Here is a 15,990-nt window from a genome sequence, read left to right on the forward strand (position 1 = left end):
ATATATCTACAGTTAGAACCACAACTGACCATACACATATATGCATATTCATAACACAGTTGTAATCCATCATTTGATAAAGGCTTTGATTTTGTAAAATTGGTTTGAGAGAGAACTTCCATCTGCTGGTTCACTTCCCAAATACTCACAATGACCTGGGGCTCACTATTCAGATTTCCCCCATGAAACTGAAACTGGGAGTCAGGGACACTATATAAGCAATTGGCAGGAACCCAGCTACTTGGGCCATCACCATTATCTCCCAGAGTCTGAATTAGTAGAATGCTGGAGTCAGAGGCTGGAACCAGGAATAGAACTCAGGCACTCCACTGTGGGAGGTCAGTGTCTTCGACACTACGTTAAATACCTATTCCCTTGATACAGGCTTTGAAAATTATTACTGAAAGGCCTCTGGGGCCAGCATTGTGGTACAGCAGAGTAAGCTGACCCCTGTGATGCAGCATCCTGTATGGACACTGGTATGAGTTCTGGCTGCTTCACTCTGATCCAGCTCTGTGCTAATGCACCTTGGAAAGCATCAGAGGATGGCCCAAGTGCTTGGCCCCTGCTGCTCACATATGAGACCCAGATAGAATTCCAGGCTCCTAGCTTCAGCCTGGCCCAGACCTGGTTGTCTTGGCTATTTGTGGAGTGAACCAGTGGATGGAAGATTCCCTCTCTCTCTCTCTCTTTCTCTCTCTCTCTCTTTCTGTAGTGCTGCCTTTCAAATCAATCAATCAATCAATCAATCTTAAAAAAAAAAAAGACCTCTGTAGAAGCATTCACAATCTAGCTGGATTTAATGTTTCTTGGAAAACCTCAGAGTGTCTTACAGAAATAAAATTATTGATGTTTTTCATAGTACCTCAGTAAGCAGGTCCAGCATTTTACAGTATTTATTCTTGGGATGTTTTTTCTTCCAGCAGTTCTGCCCTCTTCTATGTGCTTGTCCTTTTCAGAATACAGTGTCCTTTCAATAACAATGCGTGTGTGCATATCAAGTGACACCTGGAAAAGAGGTACTTTTCATTTGTTGTTGGGGAACCTCTTCCTCAGTTAAGAAAGCAGGGTGATGGCACCCACAATGCTGATGGGATGGAGCTTCTAGGGGCCGGGAGAGCCAGGTGTGCTCTTGGCAAAAGCTTTCAGAAACTTCAGAGTTACCCACTTCAAAATTAATGGCTTTGGGGTGGGCGTTTGGCTGAGAAGTTAAACCATTTGCATCCCACATCAGGAGAGTGGGTTTGACCCCTGGCCCCAGTTCTGATCCTGGCTTCCTCCTCATATGAACCCTAGGGGGCAGTAGGTGATATCTTAGACACTTGGGTTCCTGCCACTTCTGTGGGAGATCTGTATTGAGTTCCAGGCTCCTGACTCCTACCTGGCTCAACCCAGCCCAGCCCAGCCCAGCCCAGGCCAACCCCTGCAGGCATTCGAGGAGTGAACCAGCTGATGGGAGCTCTGTCTGTCTCTGTGCTTCTCAAATAAATAAATAATTTCTTAAAAGTCAATGGTTCTATTTGTTTTACCTTCATGATACTAATCAGTTGAAATTGATTCTACTCTTTGAGTCCAGGAGATTGACATTTGGGTAATTTGGAGTGTACAAGGGCGTTGAGAAGAGAAAACCCTTCCCTGTTGCCACCCTTTCCATGTCTTGTGGAGAGGGAGGAATAGCTGCACAGCAAGAGCTAAAGAAAATTCCAGTACAGGAGACTGAATCTAGTTTCTTCCAAACATCGAAGAAATGTCCAATCAGAAGGAAAGGAATGAGACTGAAAGTGTGTTTTTCTTTCTCCATCCACAGCCTTATCATTGATGCATGAAAGTCTCCCACGACATCTAATTTACTGGATGACTGCAATTAATTAATGCACCACTTATCTCTAATCAAATGATGGCTCAGACGAAACCAGCAGGTTTTTTTCCTATCTATTTTAAAGACAGTGTATTAATATATTTGGAGTTTTTTTTTCATTTAGATTAGAAAACCTGGATTTCAAACTACATAAAATTTAATATTACTAGTCCAGTACCAAGATTGTAGTTCTTCAAAACTTGCATAGTGGTTTAAGTAGGCAAATTTCCAGTAGACAGAATTGAAAGTACTTTTTGGTCTTTTGTTTCCTTTCCCAGTAATTTGTTCTCATTAGCGGCGCATGCCTCAAACAATGCTTGAATCTTACAGATTTCAGGATTCTAGCCATCATCTTTCCCACAGCACACAATTGCTTTCCCTTTGTACTTGTTTCATGTAGCTAGAAATCTACTGTCAGATGACAAGTTGGATGACAAACACAATGTTATCCAGGGACTCCAAACAGGATGTTGACACCTGAGCTTCCAGATGTGAGCAAGTGAAAGAGTCCAGAATGCTGTGGCTGTGTGCACAGAAGCAGGCTGAGTGCTGCAGCTGGGCCTGTAAGTATGCAAGAATGGTCTGCCGTACCTGGGCTTCCCAAAGGGAACAGAGCGTTCCTGCTCAGGGTGAGAACTTGCCATGTGTGCTTCTAGTTCCTGAGTTAGAATGTCTAACTTGAGTATTAATATTGCAGGCATACAATCTCTTGGAATAGAGGAACTCCTAGGTCTTATTAAATCCTATTACAGTAATTATTGTGTTGATGAAAATATGCCAGTGCTTTAATGAACTATATTGTGATACCAATAGTCACAAGATAGTATGTATCATACCAGACATTCAGCTGGTCAGGGGTTGACTAGATAGACAGACTTTAATGAATAGCATACTTGAACTAATAGTCATCAAGGAGAAAATGCACTCAAAGTATAAAGAAATACACACTGAGAATAATATCCCCAAGACTGAAAAATGTTCACATAAATTTACAACACTAGACTCAGTCCAAGCTTATCAACAACAATTTACATAACAAGTGACTATTATACTTCTGACCTTTTTCCTTAAAACCTTAAATACTGGAATTAACTAAACATTTTTCCCCTTCAAAATTGTATCTTCATTATCTCAAGGCTTTAAATATGACTAGCAGCAAAAGCTATGGAAACTTTGATCTTTTTCCTTTTAGTGTAAATATTTGAATATGAAATGATAGATTGTTTACATCTCTTTCCTGTTTGTTTTTAAGGCTTGTCCAACTGCAAGGACAGTCATTATTTAACATGCCTCTCCTCATGGCTTATAAATTGCTACCTTGAAACATTCCTCCCTGTATCTTCCCTCCTTTTCCAATGTAGTCATCCATTCATTCCTTCTGGCTTATTTTCATTAATTCATTCAGGTTTACTTTTGTCCATTCATTCATTCATTCATTCCATAAACACTTATTTTTTTTAAATAAAAAACTTACTCATTTCTTTAAAAGCCAGAGCAATGAGGCACGGGTGGGGAAGAGGAAGGAAGAGAGAGAGAGAGAGAGAGAGAGAGAGAGAGAAAATCTTCCATTCAGTGGTTCACTCCCCAAATGGTCACAACAGCCAGGGCTGGGCCTGATTGAAACCAGGAGCCAGGAACTCCATCCAGGTCTCCCAAATGGATGGCAGAGGCCCAAGTACTTTAGCCATTATCTGCTGCCTTTCCAGCCACTTTAACAGGGAGCTGGATTGGAAGCAGAATAGGCAGGACTGGAACTGACACTCCAAGATGGGCTGCCACTGTTAGAAGTGGTGACTTAATCTGCTGTGCCAGCCCCAACAAATACATACTTAGTACGAGCTGTGTGCCAGGCGTTGTCCCATGAATACTCTTTACCTCTCTATTTTAATCCCCTTTTTGTTTTAATTTCTTCTATATTCCTGCCTTGATTACTTTAAGTAGTTATTTGCTCCCCTCATCTCCTACAGTTTTCTTTTTTTTTTTTTAAAGATTTATTTTATTTATTTGAAAGACAGTTACAGAGAGAGGCAGAAACAGAGAGAGAGGTCTTCCATCCACTGGTTCACTCCCCAGATGGCCGCAACAGCTGCAGTTGCGCCGATCCAAAGGCAGGAGCCAGGAGCTTCCTCCAGGTCTCCCATGCAGGTGCAGGGGCCCAAGAACTCGGGCCATCCTCCACTGCCCTCTCAGGCCATAGCAGAGAGCTGGATGAAAGAGGAGCAGCCAGGACTCGAACCGGCACCCACATGGGATGCCGGCACTTCAGGCCAGGGTGTCAACCCTCTGAGCCACAGCACCGGACCCACAGTTTTCTTTTTATTAATGTTTTATTTACTTATTTGAAAGTCAGAATTACAGAGAGAAAAAGAAAGAGAGAGAGAGAGAGAGAGAGAATCTTTGTCTGTTGGTTCACTCCCCAGGTGCCCGCAGCAGTCAGGGCTGGGCCATACTGAAGACAGGAACATGATCCAGGTCTCCCATGTGGGTGGTAGGGGCTTACTTGGCCCATCTTCCCCTCCTTTCCCAGGCGTATTAGCAGGGAGCTGGACCAGAAGTGGAGCAGCGGGACTCAAACAGGCACTCATATGAGATGCTGATGTCGCAGGTGGTGGCTCTACCTGCTACTCCACAGTGAAGGCCCCTCTTCCACACTTTTCTTTTTGAAGACTGTATTCTTTATATATTTATGTTATTCGATAATTTTCCAGAAAGATGGGTTACCTAGGCCAGAGAAATTTTCTCCTGTTTTGTTTGTTTGTTTGTTTTTAATGTTGCTTATTTTGAGAAAGAGAGTTACAGAGAGAAAGGTCTTCCACTGGTTCACTCCCCAAATGGCCACAATGGCTGGAGCTGAGCTGATCTGAAGCCAGGAGCCAGGAGCTTCTTCTGAGTCTCCCGCGCGGGTGCAGGGGCCCAAGCACTTAGCCCATCTTTCACTGCTTTCTCAGACCATAGGAGAGAATTGGGTCTGAAGAGGAGCAGCTGGGACATGAACTGGCACCCATATGGGATGCTGGCGCCACAGGCGGAAGCTTAGCCTACTGGGAAATAGCACCAGCCCTTCTGCTTAACTCACTGTCCTTCTTGGACTCCTACTTTCTTTCTTTCTTTCTTTCTTTCTTTCTTTCTTTCTTTCTTTCTTTCTTTCTTTCTTTCTTTCTTTCTTTTTAGGGTCACCAATTTATTTGAAAGGCAGGGTCAGAGAGAGAGAGAGAGAGAGAGAGAGAGAATCTTCCACCAGCTGGTTCACTCCCCAAAAGGCTGCAACATCCGTGATCCAAGGCTGAGTCAGGCCAAAGCCAGGAGCCAGGACTTTCATCCGGGTCTCTTACTGCTTCCCTAGGTGCATTAGCAGAGAGCTGGATCAGAGATGGAATAGCTGGGACACGAACTGACACCTATATGGGATGCCAGCATCATGGGAAGTGGCTTAACCCATCGTTCCACAACACCAGATCCTCAACTCCCATTTCAATAAAACTAACTTTACCATAAAGTAGGTTATAAGGGGTCAGTTAAAAAAAAAAAAAAAAAGAGAGAGAGAGAGAAACCCAACAACATAATAGCTACTGTGCAAACATTGTACACAGCATGCATACATTGTTAGTTTGGTTAACAAATCATATTTTAATGTACAGGGTTTCCTTTTGGGTACTGAAAATATTTTGGAATTAGAATTAAAAATTAGAAAATATTTCAGAATTAGTTAGAAGTAGTAGTTGGGCTGGCACTGCAGCTCAATAGGCTAATCCTTTTTTTTTTTTTTTTTTTTTTTTTTTTTAACAGGCAGAGTGGACAGTGAGTGAGAGAGACAGAGAGAAAGGTCTTCCTTTGCCGTTGGTTCACCCTCCAATGGCCGCCACAGCCAGCACACTGTGGCTGGTGCACCGCGCTGATCCAATGGCAGGAGCCAGGTACTCCTCCTGGTCTCCCATGGGGTGCAGGGCCCAAGCACTTGGGCCATCCTCCAATACACTCCCTGGCCACAGCAGAGAGCTGGCCTGGAAGAGGGGCAACCGGGACAGAATCCGGCGCCCCGACCGGGACTAGAACCCGGTGTGCCAGCGTTGCAAGGCGGAGGATTAGCCTAGTGAGCCGCGGCGCCGGCCACAATAGGCTAATCCTAATCCTAATCCTAATCCCTGGATTCTAGTCCCAGTTAGGACGCTGGATTCTGTCCCGGTTGCTCTTCTTCCAGTCCAGCTCTCTGCTGTGGCCCGGGAGTGCAGTGGAGGATGGTCCAAGTGCTTGGGCTCTGCACCCCATGGGAGACCAGGATAAGTACCTGGCTCCTGGCTTTGGATCAGCACGGTGTGCCGGCCACAGAGCGCCAGCCACGGCGGCCATTGGAGGGTGAACCAACGGAAAAGGAAGACCTTTCTCTCTGTCTCTCTCTCACTGTCCACTCTGCCTGTCCAAAAAAAAAAAAAAAAAAAAAAAAAAGTGGTAGTTGTACAACACTGTGAATGTACTAAATGGCACTAGATTGTTCACTGCAAAATTATGATGTATTTCATCTCAATAAAACAGTTTTAAAATAGCATTTTCCTATTTTAGTCCATGTTGATAAAATTGTAAGCCTCCCCATTGCTTCTCGGCCTTTTGGCTAAGATCAAGTGTAAAATTGTAACCCTCCCTATCCTCACCCCGGTAATCCAGGGAATAGTATAAACATAAACTCAGTGCATTGAACTCAGTCTTCTCCAAATGGGAAGCTTAAGTTTGGTTCAGCAGAACAGACCACAGGAACTGTAAACCACGATGTTCTGATCTATAGCACGCTTACCGCACATGACTCTGCACACTTGATCTTAGCCAAAATGCCAAGACGTGATTGCACATGACTCCGAATGCTGGAACAAATACAATCTCCACCTATGGGTGGAGAACAGTTTCTAATAATCAGAAGAAACAAGACTTTATGTACTGATCCAGAGGAAAGAAAGGCTACTTCTTTCCGGGGGAGTAGGCACACATTTCACAGATCTCAGGGAAAACATAGTTGGGATCCTGGGATGATTATGGGGAAACATAATAGGGCCACTATCTATAAGCAAATAGACATTTGAGATGTATTTAGTGGTCCAGAAGACAAGACAATCTGATGATAGTTTATCTGTTTAAGATTTTTGAAAGTAGGCAGTTATTTTTGGTGCATTTAATTGAAGGAAGGGCTGATTAGTTTTTGCTGATGAAAGAAAACCTATTTTCCTTTCAACTTATCCTCTCCCCAGTACCCTACTTTGTTGCTTGTTAGTTTGTGTATTTATTTTAGGTAAATAATTACTGAAAATTCATAGAAAATTCCCTACTGAGGTCAGAACTGAGCCCCTAGAGTAAGTAACCTGGTTTTATAGATGACAGCATGGGATGCCAAGGGAAGGTTGAGAAGATAGCTTTTAGAGAATGCTAAAGAAAGATGGCCAGAAAAGTGTTCTGGACACATATGTGGAAGACAAGGAGGTTACCAAAGCCTGAGGGTCCTGTGAGGTCAGGGCCCAAGGGAAGGAAGCCATGTGAGAAGTGGCCACCACCTGGGGTCAAGGAAGAAACAGGTGTGAAGACAAAACCAGATTCAGGTTAAAAGGGAAAGGACGCTTGAAGTCTGTGAATGTATGGGAAATCTTAGTAAAAGTCATGAGAGGTCCAGAGGTCATAAAATAAAGCCAGAGAAGCAGGCTGAGTTGGATGGGGCTCAGTTAGATAGGATTGATTTAAAAGGACAAGAGAATAAAGAAAAGGTCAGTGGACAACAGGGACAGCTCCCAAGAACAAGGTCACGGGGATTGGGATGAGGTCTGAGGGGTGTCAAATAATTTCTGGAGCTGGAGAATGAAATCTATCATCCCCAGTGTTCCAGCCGGAACTGGGGTGTGATGGCGGAGCACCTTGGAAAGGTGCTTCAAGGCAGAGAGAACTTTTCACTGCTAATAATCTGAGCTGTTGTTTCCAAAATGAATTGGCCACAAAGAGAATGACCCTGTTGCTTGAGTTCTTCTCATCCTGCATTCAGAGTCTGTACAAGTGAAGGTCATAGAAAATAGAAACTTAGGTAGAACATAGTAGGAGACATTGTTTTCACAAAAACCAAACCACATGGTGTATCGGAGCAGTTATTCCCAACCCAGGGCCACCTGCCACCCCTGGGGTCATTTGCAATGTGTGGAGTCATTTTCCTAGCTACATATGAAAGGGAGGGGCCATCTGGTGGGTACAGGCCAGAGATACTGCTAACAGTCTGCCCTGAAAATAATTATCTGGGGCAAAATGCCAATAGGGCTGACATTGAGAAATCCTGATTCACAGTAATTTGGATTCAGAGAACCTGGCCTCTCCTCATTGTTAACTCTGTGTCCTTTAAAAACTACTCAGCTTCTCTGAAGCTTAGATGAAGTTGCTCGCCATGCCCATGGTCTAGTGGGCATATACGATGAAGGGTCTGAAGAGAAATACAAGTGTGACAATTCACCATCAGAGGCAGCAACTGCATTCACTTCCCCTGGTTCTGTGCTGCTGCCACTTGGCGGATCACAGCAGCCTCTGCACTGGCCTCCCAGGTTTCAGCTCAAGTTATTTTGAGTCCATTGTTTTAAATGGAAACCAGACATGTTTTCCCAAAATACTGCTGTCAGCATGACTACCCTGATCAGGAATCTGTGAAATCTCACCATCACTGTGGGGAGCAACTGGGAGCAACTCGGACTAGACTAAGTTACTGGAATTAAGACTTATTCTATGCATCTGCTCTCCCACAATATGGCGCTGGGAGAGGAGGAAACAGCTTCTACCCAGCTGCCTTTCACCAACTTGACAAGCTGCAGGACCTGCTCCTGATTGGAGGAGAGCAGCGTACTCGGCGTGTGGGTAGCAGAGTTGGGATTGGTGGAAGAGGACTATAAAGGAGGAGAGAGACAACATGCACCAGGAACATCTAGGGGAACATCTATCTGAAGGAACACCTGTGCAGCCCCCGAGAGAGCTGGCCGGCGGTGTGCCGCTCCCCCGCGGAAGTGGGGAAAGTGGCCAGGGGGAACTGCCCTTCCACGGAGGTGGAAGGGACGGTAGCCAACCCGGGAAGAACCAGCAGCAAACCCGGGGAGGGCCGAGCAGACAAAAGAACAGCGCAGGGTCCTGTGTCGTTCCTCCACGAAGAGGGGGAGCGACATAATGGTGCCGTGACTCGGATATGAAGCCTAGGCAGGGTTTAGTGTCGTTCCTCCATGAAGAGGGGGAGCGACAATCACCAGCTACATCGAATTTCCAAGCTGTTGTGAAAGTTGTTAGAATCAAGATGCAGTCACTTGGGGCTGGTGCTGTGGCGTAGCGGGTAAAGCCTGCAGTGCTGGCATCCCATATGGGCGCTGGTTCTAGTCCCGGCTGCTCCTCTTCCGATCCAGCTTTCTGCTATGGCCTGGGAAACCAGTGGAAGATGGCTCATGTCCTTGGGTTCCTGCACCCGAGTGGGAGACCTGGATGAAGCTCCTGACTCCTGGTTTCAGATTAGCCCAGCTCCGGTGGTTGTGGCCACTGGGGGAGTGAACCAGTGGATGGAAGACTTTCTCTCTGTCTCTCTGCCTCTGCCTCTCAGTAACTCTGCCTTTCAAATCAATAAATAAATCTTAAGAAAAAAAAAAGATGCAGTCACTTGCGTCAACTCTAAGACAATAAATAAAGCTGGAGGCTATGAAAGAAAGATTTTTACACATTATTGCCTGACATTAGCCATCACAAAAGACTCAAAGACTCTTCCAGAACCATGAGCTTGCACAGAGACCACTACAACATTATATAAAAAGTACTTCCACAAGGACATCCGCCCAGCAACTGTCAGTTCAACCTCTGAATAATGTCACCCTGAGTATTAATCATTGCAGCCAAAGGCTATCATTCGAAAATAGCATTTTTTTTTTTTTGCAGGCAGAGTTAGATAGTAAGAGAGAGAGAGAGACAGAGAGAAAGGTCTTCCTTTTTCCGTTGGTTCACCCCCCAAATGGCCACTATGGCTGGTGCTGCGCCAATTGGAAGCCAGGAGCCAGGTGCTTCCTCCTGGTCTCCCATGGGGTGCAGGGCCCAAGCACTTGGGCCTTCCTCCACTGCCTTCCCAGGTCACAGCAGAGAGCTGGACTGGAAGAGGGGCAACCGGGACAGAATCCGGCGCCCCAACCGGGACTAGAATCCAGGGTGCTGGTGCCGCAGGCGGAGGATTCTCTTTCTTTTCTTTTTCTTTTTTTTTTTTCTTTTTTTCTTTTTTTTTTTTTTTTTGACAGGCAGAGTGGATAATGAGAGAGAGAGAGAGAGAAAGGTCTTCCTTTTGCTGTTGGTTCACCCTCCAATGGCCGCTGCGGCTGGAGCGCTGCGGCCGGCGCGCCGCGCTGATCCGATGGTAGGAGCCAGGTGCTTCTCCTGGTCTCCCATGGGGTGCAGGGCCCAAGCACTTGGGCCATCCTCCACTGCCTTCCCGGGCTACAGCAGAGAGCTAGCCTGGAAGAGGGGCAACCAGGACAGAATCCGGTGCCCCGACTGGGAGTAGAACCCAGTGTGCCGGCGCCACAAGGCGGAGGATTAGCCTATTGAGCCACGGCACTGGCCAAAACCTCTTTCAATACACCCATCGTTTACTACAGCATGTATATACCCACTGTGATGCTCTGTTATTCTCAAAGCAATATCGCTGTGTTTTGGAGAATGTCCTGCTGACTATTTGAGCCTGACATTGCCTACCTTGGCCATAATGTAATCCTATAAATCCCTCCTCCTCCACTCTAGCCTGTGCCAGGTGCTCTCTGCTCCAGGAAGCTGATTTCCTTCTCTGTCTTTGCTCAGACTCTGATCCTGCCACACGCTCCCCAGGCTCCTCTGCTGTGCTAATCCTTATCTTGCTCATTCTGTAGCTTGGTTCAACTTCAATTTCTTTCTTGTACCTGCTCCACCCCACCTGCCCTACTTTTCCAAAAGCTTTTTGTACCTGTTAATCAGTCCTGTACAACTTAATATCAAATTATTCGCTATTGTTTTCATGTATTTTAAGTTTGGGATTTCTATTGATTGTCAGCTCCTTGATTTTCAACCTTTCAAAGACAGAGTTTCATACTCAAGACTCACTGAGACTGACTTTGAGTATGATGGTTCGGAAGTCTTTCTCCACTCCCTCCCTTCTGATTCACCCCAACCTGATGACACCACCACAGCCTCAGCTACCCATACAGACCGGGAGCACAGCTCGTATAACTCCTCATGGCATGTCATGTTTACATTCCTCTCTCCCTTAGCTGGACAGATTCTGTGAAACAGGGACCCGAGCTTAATTGTTTTTATTAAACTCAAACACTTTGCTTTAGGTTCAGTAAATTTTCACTTGAGAGGCAGAGAGACAGACAGAAAGAGCTCCCATTCACTGGTCCACTCAGTGAAACCCTGCAATGACCAGCTTGGGCTGCGGCTGAAACCAGGAGCCAGGAACACAATCTAGTCTTTCCAGGTGGGTGACAGACACCCATTTACGTGGGCCCTCACCTCCACCTCCCAGAACCTGTCAGGAAACAGTCAGGAGCCAGAGGTGGGAATTGGAACCCAAGCATCACTGGGCCAAATGCAGGCTCCTCAATTGTTTCATCCCAATAAGATTTTTAAAAAGTTTTTAAGCTATTAAGAACACTTCCATTTACCTTCACAAACTGCAAAGTTTTTAAATTACAGACTTTTCATTGTGGCCACCTGAGAATCATTCAATTGAGGCCAAAAGAAATCAAAGAGATTAAGAGACCTAAAAACAGAGGCTCTTCCCTGGAAATCCATTGAGCTACCAATCAGAGTGAAGAGAAATCCCTCAGCTATTCCATATAACAGATGATAAAATACAAATATAAAGCATTACGAATGAAAATATCATTATCCAACACAAAATGTAAGAAAAGGGAGGAAGAGCTTTATTTCTTTTTATTTCTTTTGTCATTTACTTGTCACTCACATGCCTTGAAAAACTGAAAGACAGAAGGAAGAATTCTAGAATTTCTTGCTGGGAATACTCACTATTACCATCAAAATAAGAATTATTTTTAAACTTGCTTAGGTCTTTATTTATTAAATGTCTTGTAGATTTTAGTGTGGGGAGAGTATGGAGTAAACTGGAAAAAACAAATTTTTTCTCATTCAGAGTACAAGATACCCTCCAAATAAAACATTCTTGTTTTTGTTACATACCTATCAGAGCATCAAACAATTAGAAATTATGTCATTGCTGGTACTTACATCTGGGCAGCTGGAAATGATGGTGTGACTGGCATGGTGGCTCTAGAATATGCTAACAACTGTCTTTGTTTTGTTTGGCTCATACACACACATATATATATGCTCTTCTAATTTGCATGCATAATTACCTAAACGCCAAGCAATTATCCACTTTCCTCACACATGGTTTATACATGTGAGGATTCCTCCCCTTCACTAATCTTTCATACCTCCACCCAAGGTTGCATCAAACAAGGGCCATGTGCCTGCAATTGTCTTCTCTTAGATACATCTACGGACATTTCTGTGGCTCTGGGACTCTGTCCTACTGTTTCCAAGCTCTTCTCCATGAAGCAGTTTTTTTCATCTTATCTTCACTGAAGGAAGCTGCATTTTGGCATTTCTGGCAAATCATATATTTCTAACTAGCCTCAAGGCACCCTGCTTGTTAAAAATACATATTCCTGGTTCTACCCAGACCTACTGAATCAGAATCACTAGCAGCACCAGGAATCTGAATTAAAAAAAAAAAAAAGTAGATTTTATTTTACTTAGAGAGAGAAACAGACATCTCTCATTCACTTGTTCTTTCCCCCCAAATGCCTGGAACAGCCTGGGCTGGGCCAAGCCAGGACCCAGTAACTCAATCTGGGTCTCTCACTACCTGTTGCCTTCCAGGAAACTAAAATCGGGAGTGGAGTTGGGACTTGAACCCAAGCACTGCAATATGGGATGTGGGTGTCCTGAGTTGCATCTTAACCACTATACCAAATGCCATCCCAGTAATCTACATTTGTAATAAATACTGCAAGACAACACTTATGCATATTAAGGTTTATAACTACCAACAAATTTTTTGGTGTTCAAATTTTACCTTCCTAAAATAAGGACTTTAGGCTTATCAACTCAGAATAGCACCTTACAAAAGAAAAGATTTTTCTGTTTAACTTAGTCTTCTTAAATGTAGAGAGGAACATGTGCCGAGTACAGGAAGAAGGGGCTCCTCATGCCTATCTACAGATCCTTTCTAGAAACTCAGATAATTAAGCTGACACCAATTGGATGGTATAGAAAATTGTTCAAGCAGAGGTGGCAAAGAATTTTATCTTTGAAGATGTTTTCTGCAGGCCAAATTTGCAGCCTCAATGTGTGAGAGAGAGAGAGGGTAGGAGAGAGGAAGATGTGGAGAGTTAGAAGAGGGGAAAAGGAGAAGGAAGAGAAAGAAGGGGAAAAGGATGAGAGGAGAGGGAGCAAGTCCAGGGCTGGAGCCTTATTCAAGCTACCACTGACCTTGAGAATGACTTCCTCCTGAGTTAGTCATCTTGTTAAGGCTCTCTTGGTACCTCATGATCCATGGCATGTTATTGTTGAAGTCATCCAGCACAGTGACTTCTAACCAGGATATTTGGCCTTACGCCCAATTGGAAAGATCCATAAGCATTTTTGGTAGTTAAAACTCCAGGATAGCAAATGAGAGAGGTGAGGGGCAGAGGTTGCTATAGGCACCAAGTTCATAGAAACCAGCGATACTGCTACATGTCCTTCAGTGTTCAGGATAATCCCTGAAAACGCGGATATATTCAGTCCAAAATGTCAATATTGCCAAGACTGAGAGATGCTGGCCTGTTTTTGTCCTGCCTGGTCTGAAGGGTGACCCTGGGCAACCTCCACCTCCTACTCTGGTCTTCTCTGCAGGCCTTTTCTCAACATTTCTACCCCTAGCAGGTTCCTGGTTCGGCTAATTTGCCATGATTTACCTTACTATGGGGACTGACTGGACAAACAGAACAAACTAGGGAGCGCACACAAGACTGTGGTCTCTGAGCTAATGGGGTGGAAAAGAGACTCAGATTCACCCTGTTTGCATGTGCAGAAAATTTCAGAGGCATTTCCCTTCCTTTTCCTCCATTTTTAGATTAACCTCATCCTCAGATGTTTTGTCAAAGAACTGAGTAAAATAATAAAATCACAAATAATTCATATGGTTACTTTTCATATGCTCTTGAAAGAGATCATTTAGGGGCCGGCGCTGTGGCACAGTGGGTTAACGCCCTGGCCTGAAGCACCGTCATCCCATATGGGCACCGGTTCAAGACCCGGCTGCTCCACTTCCTGTCCAGCTCTCTGCTATGGCCCGGGATAGCAGTAGAAGATGCCCCAAGTGCTTGGGCCCCTGCACCCACGTGGGAGACCCAGAAGAAGCTCCTGGCTCCTGGCTTTGGATCAGCACAGCTCCGGCCGTTGCGGCCATCTGGAGAGCGAAACATCGGATGGAAGACCTCTCTCTTTCTGCCTCTCTTCTCTCTGTGTAACTCTGACTTTCAAATAAATAAATAAATCTTAAAAAAAAAGAAAGAGATCATTTAAATTTTTAGAATTTTATTTGAAAGGCAGACACACAGAAAGAGATCTCTCATCTATTGGCTCATGTCCCAAATGCCTGCAACATCCTGGCTTGTGCCAGGCTGAAGCCAGAAGATGGAAACTCAATCTGGGTCTCTCACATGAGTGGCGGAGACCCAACTACTTGAACCATCACCCATCCCACCCCCCAGGGTGCACATTAGCAGGAAGGTAGAATTAAGACTTGAACCCAGGCACTCCAATATGGGCTGCAGGCATCCCAAACAGTGGCTTAACTGCTACACCAAAGACCCATCCAAAAATGCTTCTTAAAAAAAGAGTATTTATTTATTTATCTGAGGGGGGAGAAAGTGAGCAAGAGAGAGTGCTACCCACTGAATCATGCCCTAAAGCCCACAAAGTTTGGGGCTGGGGCCAGGAACTCAATCCAAGTCTCACACCTGGGAGGCAGGGACCCAATTTCTTCTTCTTTCTTCTTCTCCTTCTCCCTCTCCTCCTCCCCCTCTCCCTCCCCCTTCTCTCACTCCTCCTCTTCCTAGGTTTATTTATTTATTTGATAGGCAGAGTTACAATAGAGAGGGGAGGTGGAAAGACAGAGGTTTTATATCTGTTGGTTCACTCCGCAGATGGCTGCAAAAGCCAAAATGGGGCCAGGCTGAAGCCAGGAGCCAGGAGCTTCTTCTGTGTCTCCCACATGGGTGCAGGGGCCCAAGGACTTGGGCCATCCTCTGTTGCTTTCCCAGGCACATTAGCAGGGAGCTGGATAGGAAGTGGAGAAGCCAGGACTTGAACTGGTATCCATATGGGATGCCGGTGCTGAAGGCAGTGGCTTACTCTGCCACAATGGGTCCACAATGCTGGACCCATGAGGCCCAACTTCTTGAGCTATCATTGCTGCCTCCCAGGGTCTACATTAGTAGGAAGCTGGAATCAGAAACCAGAGCCAGGAATTGATCTCAGGCTTCCTAACATGGGATTCGGTCATATTAACTGTTAGGCTAAATGCCAGCTGCTTACCATGGATTTATAATAAAGGGATAACCACAAACCCCTCCCCCCCCCCACCCCCACTGTGGCTGGAGTCAGGGGAATGAGACTAGAGTGAATATTCTGTTTGGCAATACAGGTTGAGTATCCCTTATTGGGAAGTATTTTGGAATTGGGATTCTTTTCGCATTTTGGAATATTTGTAAATACATAAAGAGACATCCTGGGGATGGGACCTAAGTCTAAACACAAAATTCATTTATGTTTCAAATACATATGTTTCAAATACATATACAAATAGCCTGAAGGTAATTTTATACACTTCTAGTGTGCCTGTGTTTTGGCTGCAATCTGTCACATGAGCTCAGGAGTGGAATTTTCAACTTGTGGCATCATGTGAGTCCTCAAAAAATCCCCAATTTTGGGTTTTGTATTTTCATATTAGGAATGCTCAAAGGTACTCACTTCAGACTTGTAAAGCCCATCATGTGCAAACTACCTATCCTCAGATTGGACGTGTTTATCCTCAAAGTTTTGAATAATTTAACTCAATA

At 44.8% G+C, this 15,990-nt stretch overlaps 1 protein-coding gene across 2 annotated transcripts in view; it reads right to left on the reverse strand.

The window, feature by feature from the left end:
• The window catches only part of EXPH5 (exophilin 5), a 116,046-nt gene extending 103,879 nt beyond the window's left edge, over nucleotides 1-12,167 (reverse strand). Inside the window, exon 1 of one of the 2 annotated variants that reach the window (XM_051819906.2) lies at nucleotides 12,107-12,167. In XM_051819906.2, coding sequence (XP_051675866.2) covers nucleotides 12,107-12,141 — 35 coding nt within the window. In that variant the 5' untranslated portion in view covers nucleotides 12,142-12,167. Of the gene's footprint in view, nucleotides 1-865; nucleotides 1,009-12,106 lie in introns of those variants that run through there. The other variant, XM_051819900.2, reaches the window with a different exon arrangement.
• Between the last annotated feature and the right edge of the window lie 3,823 nt (nucleotides 12,168-15,990).

Source organism: Oryctolagus cuniculus, chromosome 1 (assembly GCF_964237555.1).
Source record: "Oryctolagus cuniculus chromosome 1, mOryCun1.1, whole genome shotgun sequence".
NCBI lineage: Eukaryota > Metazoa > Chordata > Mammalia > Lagomorpha > Leporidae > Oryctolagus > Oryctolagus cuniculus.